General features: G+C 34.5%; 1 protein-coding gene across 1 annotated transcript in view; it reads left to right on the forward strand.

The window, feature by feature from the left end:
* Positions 1–11,746, forward strand: part of LOC144452060 (uncharacterized) — a 152,237-nt gene extending 140,491 nt beyond the window's left edge. Inside the window, exons 72-75 of the mRNA XM_078143071.1 lie at positions 697–826; positions 1,319–1,522; positions 2,289–2,568; positions 9,384–11,746. Coding sequence (XP_077999197.1) covers positions 697–826; positions 1,319–1,522; positions 2,289–2,568; positions 9,384–9,591 — 822 coding nt within the window. The 3' untranslated portion in view covers positions 9,592–11,746. The remainder of the gene's footprint in view (positions 1–696; positions 827–1,318; positions 1,523–2,288; positions 2,569–9,383) is intronic.
* Positions 11,747–16,995: the final 5,249 nt, after the last annotated feature.

Genomic DNA, 16,995 nt, shown 5'->3' on the forward strand with positions numbered 1-16,995 from the left:
ACTTTTCATAAATGTGAACAGACCAATAATGTGGTATGAATGATACAAATATATGTTTAAATAAAGCAGAAAAGCATCTCAACTTTGCAAGTGTGTGTGTGTGTGTGTGTGCGTGCGTGCGTGCGTGCGTGTGTGCGTGTGTGCGTGTGTGCATGTCTGCTTTGTTTATATATGGGTGTAAGTTTAATAATAGAGCTCTGGTCACCAATAATTCTGTCTCCTACATTGAACTTTCATAGATGCAATTGAACCTAAAATTCCACAATAAAAACATTTTAAAGTGTAATCTATGTAAGGAAGGCAAAAATCATGGATGGAAACGTGTATTATTACAATCACTTCTTTGGATTATACCTTCTCTACCATTCAACATCTTGTATAAAGAAAAATAACAGATTGCACTTTGTCGCATTTTATTTATTCCCATGATGATAACAGTAGGTGATACAAACAAAAAACAAAATGGAGATAGGGTTAATCGTATTAACATAATAGAAAGCATGTCAGAGTTTTGTTGATTATTAAAACACTAATCTTGCGTGTGTTTGATTAGTTGAAATATTTAAACATTTAGAAAAAAACTATGGTGACTTTTTTTTTTGGTATATTGAAATAAAACCACAAAACTGTTCTTGTTTTGACTGCACACTGAGATTTTAATGTTGTTACATCAATGTCTTCATGGTGTTTTCTCAGATCGAACCACCACTTGAAGATCGTGACATCGTCAAGACATCAGAGTCATTTGAAGATGATGCTGAACAAGAAAGGACAGAAGAAGATTTCCAAAACCTTGCTGATGCTATGAATGAGATGGTCATGGATGGTAAGAAAGTACACCCTAAGTGTTTGTAAATGTAACCCTCAGAATGAGAATGAGCATGATTTGTAAGAAAGGACACCCTAAGTGTCTGTAAATGTAACCCTATCATGGACGGTAAGGACTCCCCAAGTGTCTATAAGTGTAACTCTAAGAAATAGGTGGTCAGTCATAGATGGTAAGAAAGTACACCCTAAGTGTCTGTAAATGTAACCCTTGTCTTTCTGATAATGGACTATAACATATTTTGTAAAGATCTATCAATTGTGAATCAACATAGACTGAAATAGTAACATTACATTTATTCTTTCTGTCACTTCTTGAAATGAAGCACCACAGCAGTACAGATAATGGTAGTCAAAACTTAACTTTGAATAGCGCTCCTAGTGGTCAAACTATGCAATCTTTTGTGCTTTCTGATAACCCAACTATAGCATATTTGGATCAAGATACACTGGAATTGTAACATAACATTTATTCCTTGTGTTACACCATTAGATGAAGAACAACCAGTACAGAATGATGACCACCCTGATGAAATAGTTGATGAGATGGTTGGTCAGAATATTATCGAATATGTCCAGGCTACACCTGAAGATGGCCAAGTTAGCCCTCAAAACCAAGAGGAAGAAGATGATCTACTCACAAGAGACTTTACAGCAGAAGCAGGTATTGATGAGCCAAAAACAAGCGAGTACACAGGTAATTATCTTTGTCCTTTTGGTAGAACCATATACTGCATGACATGTTTCTACAATTCTGTCATGTAGGGTGACTGTTAATGTATTTGTTTCGATGATAAACAGTTAAAAGCCATGTGACTACTGAAGGCCTGCTTACAATGGTAATCTATGTAAAATTGTGGTATGTCTATACAGGATATACCATCCTCCAGTTGCCAAATTTGTAGACATTTTCTGTCCCAAGAGGGCGCCCTGCATTGGTAAAAAGTGGGCTAAAAAATGGCTAGAAACATGTTGCAGTTGTTATCAAATGTATAAAATAATTGCAATTATTCCTGAAAATTTACATCATCTATAAAATAAGCAGTACTATTCAGACCAAGAATATCAGTACTCTAGCCTTGACACACTTAGAAATGGCAGTTTTTCAAAGGAGAGGCCATAATAATACTCAACCTTTGTGGATCAAATTTCCGTGCTTCAAAGTAGTTCTAATTTTAGTTACCAAACTGTAATACAGTATTTTGTCTTTGTCATAATTGGAATATGGTGTATTGTATGAACAGTATCATCTCGCTTTCATTTTTGGTTCCCAGTGTTTCTAAACCTCAATGAAAAAAGAATTCATTCCAAAGTTATGCCACTCTGAATGAGTAGTGTTCTTTGTAAACTTTTTTTTCTTCAAATTTTAATGACAATACAATCATTGTCAGTATAGTACCGGGTAGATATTTGATCAACATCAGAATTTGATATTAATAATTGCACTGTGACATCAATTGCAGAAGAGACGGTTGATGTAACTGAAGAACCAGGTGTAAGAACCACGACTAAGGTTGTCAAGAAAACGATTGTAACAAGTGGCCAAGGTGACTTCGACTTTGGTGATATGCTTGGTGAAGGTGACGAAGTTGTAGAGCAAGTCAACGACGATGGAACCATAACGAGAGTCATCAGACGAGTGCGTACAATCAGCACTGGGTCGGGTGAACCGGATTTCAGCCAAATGGCCGAAGCAGATGGTCAGGATGGAATCTTGGTTGATACAACTGGGGAAAGTAAACGGTAAGGTTTGCTATGTCCGGTTGATTTAGAGACACAAGTATGAGTCGATAGAATTAGAAGTTTAACTTTATTTGAGTTGACAATTTAATGCCCCGTTCACTTTTCTAATATGTGTCTCAGAATTCATAGAAGTACACAAATTACACAAATATGAGTCAATACAATTTTTTTCAAATTTTATTTAGGTTACGACTCAATACCTCATTCGCTTTTCAAGTATATAGTAATAATTTGTACAGTAAAATGATTAGGAAAAAAGGATTCTTCCTTCCTGCATATACATACATTGAGTAACAAAAGTATATACCTTGGAGGACGGTACATGTAATACTTAAGTATTGGTATATGATAAATAATCTCCAAATAAAGTTTCTGGATATTGACCAGCGTATGTACGTCGTCTGCTCAGTATTTGCGTACTATATGATGATATAAGAAATCCGTATTTTTACTTCTTTATTAAATTTTGAAGGAGTGAAAGCAAGATTTTGCATTCGTAGAAACACTATATCATTCCATTTTTGACAAAAATTCCAATGTACACTCACTCATAGAAATAATAGTGAATGTTTTTTGTGAATCAAATAAGTTGATCGTAGGAACTTTTCTACATATATTGTCAACTGGTGTGTGAATGTGTCGATTCATGTCATTGGTGTGGGGAAATCAGACATCAGTGATGTCATGAAATAAGGTGTCATATCGTTGTTCAAAAGTCACACATTCAAATTCAGACAGACCATTCCATTGTATAGACACCAGGTCATAGCTATGATGGTGGTAGGATAATAACATTGGAAGACAGTCAAATCTAACACAAATTTTAGTCATCCTAAAAAAAAAGCCTTTTGTGCTTCTTGTACCATCACATTCACTTCATTATAGATATATCCCATAATATCTTTTTACTCTTTCTACATCTTACAATCTCTATGTATGTGTATCCACTTCCCTAGTAGCATGTAACTTTCAGTTTACATCATTCATCATCTTTCATTTTATTTTGGTAATTTCTTGCATATGAAAATGTTTGTTTTGTCAAAAAAAATGTATTTTTGTGTTGTGATGTTATGTTATGAATTGAATGCATTGTATCTAGTTACTTGTAGTCTGCATGTTGTAATGTGTTGTTTCGTTTCAATGGTGGAAGTTCCATTATCAGACTGATTTTACTCCAGAAATCTCGGTATTATTGGCGGCTTAACATGACACAGTCTGTAACTGAGACATTGTTTGCAGCTATCACCAATGTGAAAAAAAAATGTAGATAATAGTGTCACTAAAAGTTATTCAGAAGTGAAGTGGTGTCAACATAGCATGATAGTGTGCACAAAGATGAATGTCACCGGAGAATATGCCATTTTTCAAATTTATTTGTACCCAATGAATTACCATGACATTATATGGGATATATGAATAATAAGGGATCGCTATACCGGTTGCTAAGCAACATGGTTGAGTTGTGGACACTTCATACTAAAGTACAAGTGACCACCAATATCAAAATGTTACAGACTGTGCCCCTTTAATAAACTGTAGTGGCCAAATCTATCAATGAAGTGAGATAAACTGTTTGTATTCAAAGCTCTATCTACCTTGAAATATTAGTCATTTGATATGACATCATTTTGAGAATAAAAATAGTATGAAATATTTCATTCCAGACTTGATTTTGATATAGTTTCTGACACACCTGCCGGGTCCTCCCCGGGTGCTCTTCTCAGTTCATTGCAAATTCTCCCTAGATACAAATTCACCACTATTACGTTAAATTGTAGTGCAAGTCCTTGAAAGATATACCCAGTCTGTAAGGTACGGGCCATAACGGGGCACCCTCACACATCAACCCCCTTTCTCGAGCAGGCCAGTGAGGGCAGTGTCACAATGCATCTTACAGTGTAGAGTGTGCCTAAAACAATGACAATATGACTTCATGGTCTGTTTAAGTTTACTATCCAAATCAATGTCATTAGATCAATATAAGACTTCTACAATATGAATTATGTATATTGAACAATTAGATATTACAGAATGGTTTTCATTCTGTACAAAGTGTTTAACTTATATCTAAAATACATCAGTCTGTATTTCACCAAACATCTGTCTAAGGATAATGCAGAAGTCTTACTATGTATAAACAAACTATAGAACATAGGATATTCAAAATGAGTGATTGTTTATTCTGTGAAAGGTGTTTGTTTGTATCAAAAATGTGTAATTATAATACATCCACCAAATTTCACTAACACCATAGGAATCTTTCACTGTGTATGCAAATTAAGTGAAAACCATAGGAAACTTTCATTGTGTATGCAAATGAAGTGATAACCAACTTTCACTATGTATGCAAATTAAGTGGAAACCAATAGGAAACTTTCACTTTGTATGCAAATTATTAAACATAGCATGTTCAAAGTAAACTGCTATTATTTTGTGAAAGATGTTTGTTTACACCCAAAGTGTGTAATTATAGTTCCTCCAAAATCACTTTCAAACCAGTAAATATATTCAAGTGTGTACTCAAATTATAGACCATCAAAATTCAAAGTGAACTGCCATTTATTTCCTGAAATACGGATTTGTATCCAAAAAAGTTGTCATTCTCACTATTCCAAAATCACTCAGAACCAACACAAAACCTTAATTGTGTGTGTATACTGTGTATAGGCCATCAAATATTCAAAAATGTGTTAATGTGTACATGATGTTACTTGCATCAATTACATACAGGGCTTCTTACATGAGCCATGGGGAGTCAGATCTACACTCCAAACCCTACCTTGTAGTATCAAGGTAAGAAAACCATATCTCCTGGTCTGGGGATAAGTAGTGTTAGTACTGGACTCTCATCACAAACAGCATGACAAAAGATTTTGCATGCAATGAAGGCTCAATCTTTATGGAAAAGTCTAGTTTTGAGTGAGGTATATTACAAGTTATTTTGAAATCATTTAGCCTTAGGTCCAGTATACCCTGTACTTATCAGATATAGAAGCAAGAGACCTTAAGATGTTGTTTCTTCAGATTTGGAAACATCATTCTGCAAAGTGTTTGCAAAGTGAACCTCTTAATATCCTATGATTTTATCAAGTGAATCTTTTGTACAATCAAGCGACCATAAGAGTATTTTCAAATTGGAAACCTTACGATTCCACAAACTGCTTGCAAAGATTACTATAAAACTAAACCTGTTCCGACGACAGAATGTTATGAAAGTCTCTTCAGACTCAGAAACATATTGTTACAGTAACTACAAGTTGTCTATTTTATAATGCAATCATTTATGTGGTACGAAAACTAAATTTCAAGTGCCTAGGTAAAGGCTACTATGTTTAACTTTTGGATTGGATTACTGAAACAGTAATAATCTGAAAAGTAAAGTATGCATGGTATGAATGTTCCACATTTTAAAATCTTTGCATCGTAGTCTGGTATAGACTGGTCTCCTATACCATTGTAGAATCGATCAAAGGATGGGAAGAAAAGAAAATATAGCATCCCAGTTTTTTATTCAAGAATATAAATCTATGATAATGGAACTTCCACCTAAAAATATAAATGTCATCATGTATATATATGATTTATCTTTTTATCTGTGCTTGCTGTGTTGTTGAATGTACAAGATATGCTTTTCTTCCAGCTTAAAGCGCTGCATACAAACTTAGTTTGTTTCTCTTTCTTTATTAACCACTGTATTCCAGTCCACATGAAACAGATGTCTAGTGTAGTTAAACTCGGAGGACACATCAGATCGGTAGTAATTGTAAGTTATTCACAACAATGGAGTTTATCAAATCATCTTGGGATAATCCCTGGTATTTTGGGTTCTCAAATATTCATTCCGAAAAAAAAATTGGTGAATTTGGTGTCAGTACTAACTAACATGGACCTATTCTATCCCTCTATACTAATATTTCAACTTTCATTCAATACCTATCAGTACACTCAGAAATGTAAAACCGATTTGTAAAATCGAGTTTCCAAAAAAATTTCTTTCGATCTTCCCCTGTTCTCTGAAACAGCTAATTCAGATATTGAATTTTGATTCCATTTGTTCTAACTTGAATTTCAATCTTCATATATTTGCCAAGATATTATTCTGACTGTTATTTTATTTTGTCCTGAATCCTGTGGAGTGCAACAAACCATAAATACATTTTCAAAAACATTCAAGTGAAAATGAACAACTAGAAATACAAAATGTTTTTGAATGTCATTTTTGTGCTCTCAAAAGCAAAAACAAAAATACCAATGCATGATTTTGTTTCCTGTCATTAAGCAAAACAAAGCATTGTATGTTATTCATCATTTGAGTTCTTTGCTTTTATATGTTATAATTTCTCACCTCAATTTTGCACTAATGAAAGTTAGCAGTGAATTTATAGATTGGTTCAGCTTTCTGTGTGTGCTGTATGGTGTTGGTGTTTAAGGGTTTCTTTTCTCATTCATTGTTTAAAAAAATACGAGTTCACAGTGGTCTAACATGGGTTGTACAAGAGATTTGGGTGTATACTCACCGTGTGTCACTGAAGATAAGTAACCTTGTTTGAGTATAAACTATTTACCCAATCACAAAATCATTATATTGATTTGAGATTTATCATAATACTGCAATCATACAATCAATATCACTGTTTTTAGTCATGTAAATTTTGCTCAACATCATTATAATTGAATCGACTGTCAGTTTTCTCATTTAAAACACTGTTCAGTGAAAGCTTTGACACGTATCTGTGAGTCTGTCGTAAATGCTTGAGTGTAACTACTACATTGTCTCAGCAAAGTGATAATCAATCAAGGTTATCAGAAACAGCACTTCCAATACCAGAAATGTGTCATTGTTTTGGACAGCCAACGCATTGTCATCACCAAATAAACCATATGCAGGTTTTCTGTGAGTGGTACATTGTACTATATATAGTCTCTGCCTGTATAAGTACAGTTATCATTGATACATGATATTTCCACAAAGCGACAGAGTCAAAGTAATAAAATTGACAACTGGTTCAATGATAATGATGTTGAGCAGACTATACTTCAGAGGAGTGTGCCATCTAATGATAGCCAAATTTTGTTGTTGTGGGTCAAAATGAGAAAAAATGGCATTTCTTGTGAATAAAGAGATAGGGGAACACCAAATTTTGGTGCACCACTAGAAATTGTGTGTGCGTTAGTGGTGCATCAAAATGGCTTAGAGGGCACACTGCTTTAGACAAATCAGTAATCTTGGTTGTATGTCCCGGATATGAAAAAGTCAAACCTGATGACATTGAACAGTTTCAGACAGAAACTCAACTCAAACAAGGAAGCTGATGTTCAGGTAGCAATATTGATAAGTGTTCTGATGTATAAGAAGGTTCTGATATTAAAGTGTGAGAACAGTGTTGCTGTTGATGGTGCATATTCTCTTGGGGTTCATTAATATTAAACTCATTTTTACAGTTTATTACCGTTCTTGAGTTGAGGGTTATTGATTTAAAGTACTAATATACATTCCTAGTCCAGCTTGGTTTGTGAGATTACCCTGTATTGGTGTTTTTATTGGACTTACAATTGTATGTAGTACTATATACAACAGGATTATGCTGGTAAAATAGCACTTTTTTGGTGATTTGAATGAATGACTTGCATCATGCATGTACATCTGTGTGCAAAATTTGATGTGTGCAAATATAGACATGAAAAATAGATGTTACATTTTACAGTTTATTTGATTTTGTATTTGTACGATATTGGTGACAATTAGCCATTTGATGCATAGTCGAATTATTTACACAATATGTTTTCGATCATATCCATTCATTCTATACATCACTGGTGCTGGTAAGTTTATGTAAATGAGTGACATCTGATTATCAAAGATAATTTGTAAGTGGAGCAACTGAATTGTGTCTCTAAGGGAGTAAGAATTGTTACAGTAATTTCTTTGTTTGAGGCATCGATTTAGTATTGTGGTTATGATATGAAATGAATGGCTCATTTCCAACTCATTTGTACATGAGTTTTGATTTAGTCTCTGTCTTGTACACTGAGGTGTTACACAGTATACCAGTTAAACAAACTTCACTATTTCATCAGGAGGCATACAAAATAGGAGTGAGAAATATGCATGATTAGTTTTAGAGATTGTTGTCAACAGGCAGCTTAACAATAATAAATTACTTAAATGAATGAATCATCACTCATACTAAAGGTACACACAAAGAAACAAATCAGCAAATCAAAGGTCAATTGAACAGGACTGTAGGAAATACAAGAAGGCAGTTTTAGTTGAAATCAGTAACACATACCATACATACAGTTCAACGTAAAAGTTATCTTTGATTCATTTGTGTATTACCATTGTTGTCAGTTTAGCAAGTTTTAAACTTACGAAGTACAAGAATACATTTTAGTTGTAATAATCAGTAATACATACATGTACCATAATACAGTTTGAAATAAGAATCATCTTGATTCATTAGTGATGCCAGTGTAGTAAGCGTCAAACTTTGATAAAGATGTAAATTTGGAGATAAACTTACCGAGTGGCCATTTAACATTAGTCACCATTATTAGACTTCAGTAATAAATAACTTTCCATTTAAAATTAAAAGAATGTTTAAGGTACAGTTATTATCGTAATAGTATTTAATTTTTCACTACAATAATTACAATAATTTAGTAAGAATAACTAAATATGTAACTCAGAAAATCTCATCTCCATTCCATTAGAATATAGATTTAAGATTTCATCGGAAATAGAGCATACTGAGAATTGTGTTCAGATGGAGGAAATTACTTGTGTTTACTGATGTTTGTTTCTTATGTTACAGAATTGTAGTTCATAAGACAGTCACAAAGAAGACAATTATCCAGGACGGCGAGGAGGTCGAAGTTGAAGAAACCACCGACACCAAAGTTGAAGAAGACGGCCAAGAATTGGAAGATCCTGGTGCCCTTCGAGATGACTTGCAACAAATGATTGATAGTTTTCTGGATGATGGCACAGCTAAAACAGAAGAACAGGATCAAGAAGATTAGATTTGATTAGACTGTTGATAAGGATTAAGATTAGATTTGATTGATCTGATGGACTGGCTTAAGAAGATTAGATTAATTAATCTGATGAACAGAATCAGAGCGATTGAATTTAATCGTTTGAGTTAGAAGAGTAGCCGTGTTTTTGGAAAATAATCTCAATTGGTCTTTTTGGAAGTTGTCATTGCAAGTTTATATATACTTCAGTTGTCAGAATTTAAGACATTTGATGTAGTGTGTTGAGTGTGGTATAGAAGTACTATTGATAATAATGTTCAACCAATTGTGCATATAAGTTAAGAGTTTAGTGAATTTTTTATATAGACTCACCACTTTTCAGCTGATCTTCAGCCAAACAAAGCATCTGCTTGACATAACCTAGCCTTATGAGGTGAATTATTAGATGCATCATAACGTTAAAAGTAGTATATCCTAGTGCTAAGTTCTGTCAGTGAGATTATTCCAAGTCAAAAGGCAGCAGACCACCTTATAGAATGTTTTCACACTGCCAGAGTTAGTGGTAGGAGAAGATAGAGGCATTATTTAGGCCACGTATCGCTAGCTAACAAATAATGAAAATACGGCCAATTGTAATCGCAAGATTTCATCCCAATTACAAAGAATAAATTTATCTTAGAGATTAGAACTTTTTTTATTTTTTACCGAGGCTGACCCGAGATCGGTGTACTCGATTCTTGTATTCAGTCAGCGTAACCACATAACGATCATAGTCGTTTAAGAATTTTCACCATCCTAGGAATTTTCTTTGTATAATAATGTTTTAGCTATTTTTTGACTCTGAACTGAAACAAGATTTTTCTTGATCTTTATTTTGACAACTTTACTAAATGTGGCCAACTTCCAACGTCATCATCGAGAGGATACTGAGAATGGTGGTTCTTAAGATCATTTTAATGATTAAATGACTATGTCTACACTCTTCTAATAACCGAGATTTTGTAAATCTGACCGTAAAAAAAAAATCAATAAAGTATCAACATTACTAAACTAACCAAGTTATTACAGAATAAAGAAGACAAAAAAGTGACTTTTTGAAGTTATGAAATAAGTATCATGTACGTCTGCACCGCACAGAGCTGCACACACAAAAAAACTAAAAATGTCTGCTTAAAGTTTAATGGTGTCCCGCATTGGGTGTAAAATTTCGTAATTTTCCTTCCGTTGACTTGTGAGTGATAATCACATTGTTCTAAATTTTTTCATGCACTGTTTTAAAATAGTGAGGAATATCTGGGTGACCTATGGGTAGTTTTAGATTCACAAATAGCTGATTTTTAAGTGTTTAAAAAAATGGTGTAGACAAGTTAAAACCCGAGTTTTTTCTGTAATTGGAACTCAATTTGGTGGTTTCACCATTTTAGTATGTAGTTAATTAGCATAATATTGTTACACGGAATGTAGCAAGTTCAAATTCGTCACCAAAATGGATTCTTAGTCCTAGTGTATTCATGTGTTACTTGTCGACTTGTTTTATCTTTTATTTTTTTAAATAAGCGTCAAGAATTCAATTTTTTCCAGCGGCATAGCCTTTTGGGAATAATATCAACAGTATGTATATCAGCATTGTCTTCTTTTCATAGCCTAGTAACAGTTATTTTTCCAGCTTTGGGTATACGCCCTCATCTCCCCCATCGTTTTTATACTTTGGTTTGCCCCCAATTGTTTTCTGTGCAATGGGTGACACCATTATAAAGACATGGGGGTTTACAGGGTTCGGGACTGTTCGTAGTTTGGGAAGGTTTCAAAAACCCCACCACACATTAACATCCATTGTAAATTCCCATAAGCCCAAACAAGGAATTTATATTGATCATAAAGAATCACGTAGAGAGAGATATCAATGTAAACATTAATAAATAAAATTTCCCAAAAAGTGAACAGTCCTTTTGTAAGAATTAATAATGAACTAGATAGCGCAAAATGTAACTTTGACATTGGTTATATCATGAGATACAAACTTGTATGTGTAGAGTTTTATGTGTTTTAATGTTTCCATGATACAATGACTGGCTTGGAAAAAGGTAAATAAAGCTGTGCTAAATATATATATATCACAACCTTGTGAGTGTCTGTTCTGAGTCCCCAAGATTCCCATTTAACATGTAGGCGCCTAAGAAATAAACTGATTAAAGATGAACTAGCTTCAACTGGATGTTTTTGAAACTATTTTGTTAGATGTGTAAGGACTTAATTGTAAAATTGTACACCCTGTGAATGACCTGTGGATAAACGTATTTGTGTAGCAGTACACATGATATGGTGCAATGTATCCAAACAAAATGATTGTGGGTCTGTACCCAGAAATGAGCACCCAATGAATCACGATTTTAACTTATTACTATACTACTTATAGATAAAATAGACCTACAATTGACATATACAGTGTCTAATTATTGGTATTTAAGTGACTGTATAATTGTTGGTTGTCTGATCAAAAATATGAAACAATACCGCAGTTACAGCTTGTGCATCTTTAAAGTTTTTCTGCTACTTTTGTTCAAGAAAATTCAAACCAATTCTTAGTTCAAATCAAGGAAGCAATGAGGGGTCACCATGCAATTTAATGTTATTTTTCACAACTTGTACTTTTTTTGTGTACGAACAAATCCCCAGTAAGAAATAGGATTAGATAGAGGTGAAAATTATATCGAAATTAAGAAGCACTTTTCCAATATGGCCACCGAAATCCAATATGGCCACCAACTACTGTGTTAACTATATGGTAGAATAGCAGATTGTTGATTTCTTTTGAAACAAGGTGGTGAACCCCAGAATACTTTCAGTATTTCAAAAGGGACCACCTTGACAGAGATTTTTAAGAACTCTGATTTTCAGTGAAAATTGTCCCTGGGGTGCATTCTACTGTATGGTGACAATGAAATGGGTCTCAATCATACAAAACAGAAAATAATGTGTTGTTAAAGTGATGAGTTTGAAGGAAGTATATGAAGACAAATGTGATGTGTGTGAGGTAGATGAACACTACACACAACCGATATGTCTTTGTGAAAGGTCTTGGGGAAATCAGGATTTTTTCAATATTGAGCAATACCTAAAAACCCTATACAGTGAACAGATCTGGATACACCTGGCCCTAGGAACATGCACACTAAATAGCAAAGCATGCAAGCTGAGGAGTGGTTTCACAGAAGAAGTGAAGAACATCAATCTAGACCAAAAATACAAACAAAACAACCATATAAAGTATGCAAATTAATCAATTAGTAATGCAAATCCTACCTATGATATCTATATGACACATATGGCAAATGTGGCATGATACTGTAAGACTGCAAAAAAACTTATGACATTCTGAACTACCATAATTTAACATCATTTATTATGCTCGTTGGGTCATGTAGTATGCATGTTACACCAACCTATAACATATGGATGATGGTATAAATTGTGATGAAATTCATAGCTAAAGTTGATACTATACAACCTATTTGTAAATATGATTTGATTATACAAATTAGCTATGAAATGTGAAAATTCTACCCATTATGTCTATAACATTAGTCGTATGTCCAAAACTTTTCATGGCATTTTGAGTTACAATGGGAGATATTTCGTCTGGTAAATTTCATGAATTGTGCAAATTAGCCAGTCAAAAGCAAGTATTTCCTGTCCTATTTGGCATATGTACATGTTAGATGAAAGTCTAGGCTACAACCGATAATATATCACCAAACTAGGAAATCTCATTAAGTATGCAAATTATTGACCTAATATGCAAATCACATCAGTCCTGTACGTTGGATATATGAGGTAAGTTGGTAAAATTATTAGTTACCAATGCGTGTCTTTTATACTTCGCCGTTTTTAGCTTTGCTTCTGCTAGTCCTGCTTGCAGACGGTGCACTCATCTCGCTCAACACCTTGCAGACAGTGCTTTCGTTTCGCTCAACACCTGCACCGTCTGCTGGGGCGAACACCAGTGTAAGTTGTAACCACTGACCAGCCTATTTCGAGCGCGCCAGCAAAAATGCTTTCGCACCAAGAGAATTACATACCCAGCGTTCAAATGTGTACTCATTTTACATCTCTTTGACGATAGTTGTCACTATTAAGATCACAAAAAGTGTAGAAATCGGAACTTTATGAGTTCGAACTATAATTTTAAATGTCCCACCACAAATGCCGCCATATTTGATTACGGCATCGTACGGAATATGACTCCTAATATGAGGCCCTGAAAGAAATTTACGGTTGAACTTGGGGTTTCGATATTTTTGGTCATCCGAACTGGGACTTTTGTAGTCACGGCGAGGTAAAATTACAAAATAGTCGATTTATATTTAACAACTGGGCGTGTTTAGTTACCAGCATTTCTGGTAAAGCCCAGGTGTCATAGCTTAGCAAGGCCATGGATGTGGCAAGACGGAGCAGGAATAATTTATAGTAGGGACGACCGCTTGCTCGCGCTCTTTACGTTGTAAGAATATCGTCGTCATATACTTCCACGGAACGAAACGATCAAGAACGATATAAAATCGTAATATATGTGCAGATGACAAAAAAAAATCAATTACATACACAATAAAAAGCAAAATTTCTCTACTCAAATTTACATCCCGGCTACGTACGTGTACGCGAACTACGGCCGTACCGCGCCAGCAAAGGGTAGCATGCGCACACAAAAATTTTATGGCCGTGTTCTGCGCAAGGCGATCTCCATGTGAACAAATTATTATTATTGCCCATTTGTTACAGCGTTGAAAAAGAAGAAATAGTTTACATTCTTAGTCAAAAGATTAAAGGGAGAACGGAAAATAGCTTCAGTTGAGTTTGTAGTGCGGTTACTGAAAGTTATGGCTCTGACTGCCATCTTCTGGGAGATATAGATATTTAGTAAATGTGAAAGGTAAGTGGAGCCCCAAACCTCTAGGCCATATGAAATGTGTGGTCAAATCGAAGCGCATGGCGGGTAATTTATCGTACAGTGCAACGATGATACGCTAGTATACTAATTAGTGTCTCATCACTATGTTCTCAATGTTAGATAAAGGTACCATACGTTGTATATCTCATAATTGGTAAATATAGTTTAATTATACAAAGTAACTCATTGAAATAAAAGATACATCAACAAGATTTAGATCATACATTTAATTATGCAAATTAAAAACTACATCAGCAAGCTATATCAAACACTTGCGTGTTATTTTCATCGATGCAAGCATAAAATTGTAAAAAAGAATTGCGTTACAGTCGTCGTTTATGCAAATACCTCATTAATATTCATAGGATGTTTACTGAAACGTAATCAGTTCTAGCCGTAAAAATTAAAAAAAAATATGTGTACCAAATTTGGTTTGAACTGAGCCAGTCGTGAATACTATGAATGAAACGTCAAAGACAAAGGAAAGTGTGTGAACATTAAATATTAAACACACATTATTTGCATTGGCTAAACAAAGACATAAAGGTGTGGTTTCAGTTTGCCCGAACATAGGCTTGATCTCAGTGCAAACATAATTTGTTTTAGTGGAGAAAAAACCGTAACAAACAATATAGGACATAGTCAAGATTGAAATGATAGTGGGGAAGATGGCGGACTGATGAGGACATATCAAATGGAAACAGTTTAAATGTTCATATGACAAGTATGTTTGTGGTTCTTATCTACACATATCACTGAAATAGTGGTATGCATGGCTATCAATTATTATAAGAATTTGTATGGAAATATTGATCGCATGCGCAATGCATACTTCTTTTAATTGTTTACATATGTTAAAATATTCTTGGATCAACTTACGTACGAAAAGCTGTGAAGATAGTTATGGTCAGTAAGATGAAAAATAATGAAGTCTGAATGATCTGGACTGAAATCGAAACAAGTAAACACGTTGGTATTTGACAGTGTGTAAATACAAGCAGCTTATGTCGCAGACAATCTGTCAACAATAGGTCATCTCTAGATCTACAGTTCATGTTGTGTCATGCCGTCTCGAGATTGTTGAAATCATTCAAATTCGTGTTCGATGTCAGGTTCCTACAGTGTTTTGGGTGCCCCGCCTACCCACCATTTAGTGGGAATATATCCGTCGAGATACAACTTTTCAAAGGTTCTTATTTGACATATTAATACTGAGGCCAGCTTTCGCGTTTATACAGATAATGTAATATATCCTTACATGTGTATTTTAAGAAAACTGTATTGTAAGAATTGCAACATTGCCTTTCTGCAGACTTTGTCTCTGACTTCGGATCATGGTTAATCTGAAAACCCCTTTTCATCGTGTTGTGATTTTGTAATTACTATGTTTAGGTTCAGACATGACGCTGTTAATACATGTCGCCAAACACCTATAGCTAGTTAGAGAAATGGCTCTGGCTTTGGAGTGAGGCCGTGAGGCCAAACTCATGGATAACACGAAATAATTTTCAATGTTCAAGTTTTACAACATACTGTAACATCGTCTCGTATGTAGTCTATCCGTGACTGTACTTGCTGATCCTAAGTTGCAATAATATTAGATTCAGTTATAATTTCATATAAAAAGTAGAGAAAGAAGAATAAGAATCGATATAATGTGGAATATTTAATCCGTGAACTACCCATACCATCTGTAAGGGATTTCTGCTAACTTCCATGGTAATTAATGTCTTTGACCTCGTGGTATATTTTAGATTGCGAAATCAAAATGGTACAAGATATGATATGTGTTAAGTTTTTTAATACACTTACATAACAGTTGTTTGGATTTACAATGTAAAAGCGTTGCTATTGGTTACATCACGTATGATATAAACTTACATGACTCATGTCTCGAATCGTAGTCTCTATCTCCACATTCATCCGTCCCCCTCTAAACTCGTCCAGCCAAATGTTAGGACTCAGACTGTGCCTATTTAAAGTTGCTTGAGATATATCTAACAAATTCGAAGTACAAAACAAGTATCGTTGGTATGTAACGCTGGAACGCATTCACCAAATAAGACTTATATAAACACAAGGCGCCATTTCTCTTCAACATCATACTATTACTCTATCTAACAGTTCGTACAGCATAACTAAGCCTAAGGTGATAAAGACGTCTGAACCAAAGTACAGGCCATACGTTTCATTCAGAACTCGACACACATGAAATCAAAGACCTTTTTTACCTTCCGTAGGGGAGATTATGTAATACTTTTGTCTGTCTGTCTGTCTGTCTGTCTGTCTGCCTGCCTGCCTGCCTACCTATCTGTCTGTCTTTCTTTATGTGGCCCTCGATATCTCAAAACACATTTGATAAATTCTCAAGAAACCTGTTACCCATCTTTCTCATGCCACCGGGGCAAGAGCTGATTATATTTTGGTAAATATTCTTTCAATATTAATGAGTCATTTGCATAATTAACGATTTTCAGTGATTAATATTTTTGGGTAAATGT

Source organism: Glandiceps talaboti, chromosome 22 (genome assembly GCF_964340395.1).
Source record: "Glandiceps talaboti chromosome 22, keGlaTala1.1, whole genome shotgun sequence".
Classification (NCBI taxonomy): Eukaryota; Metazoa; Hemichordata; class Enteropneusta; family Spengelidae; genus Glandiceps; species Glandiceps talaboti.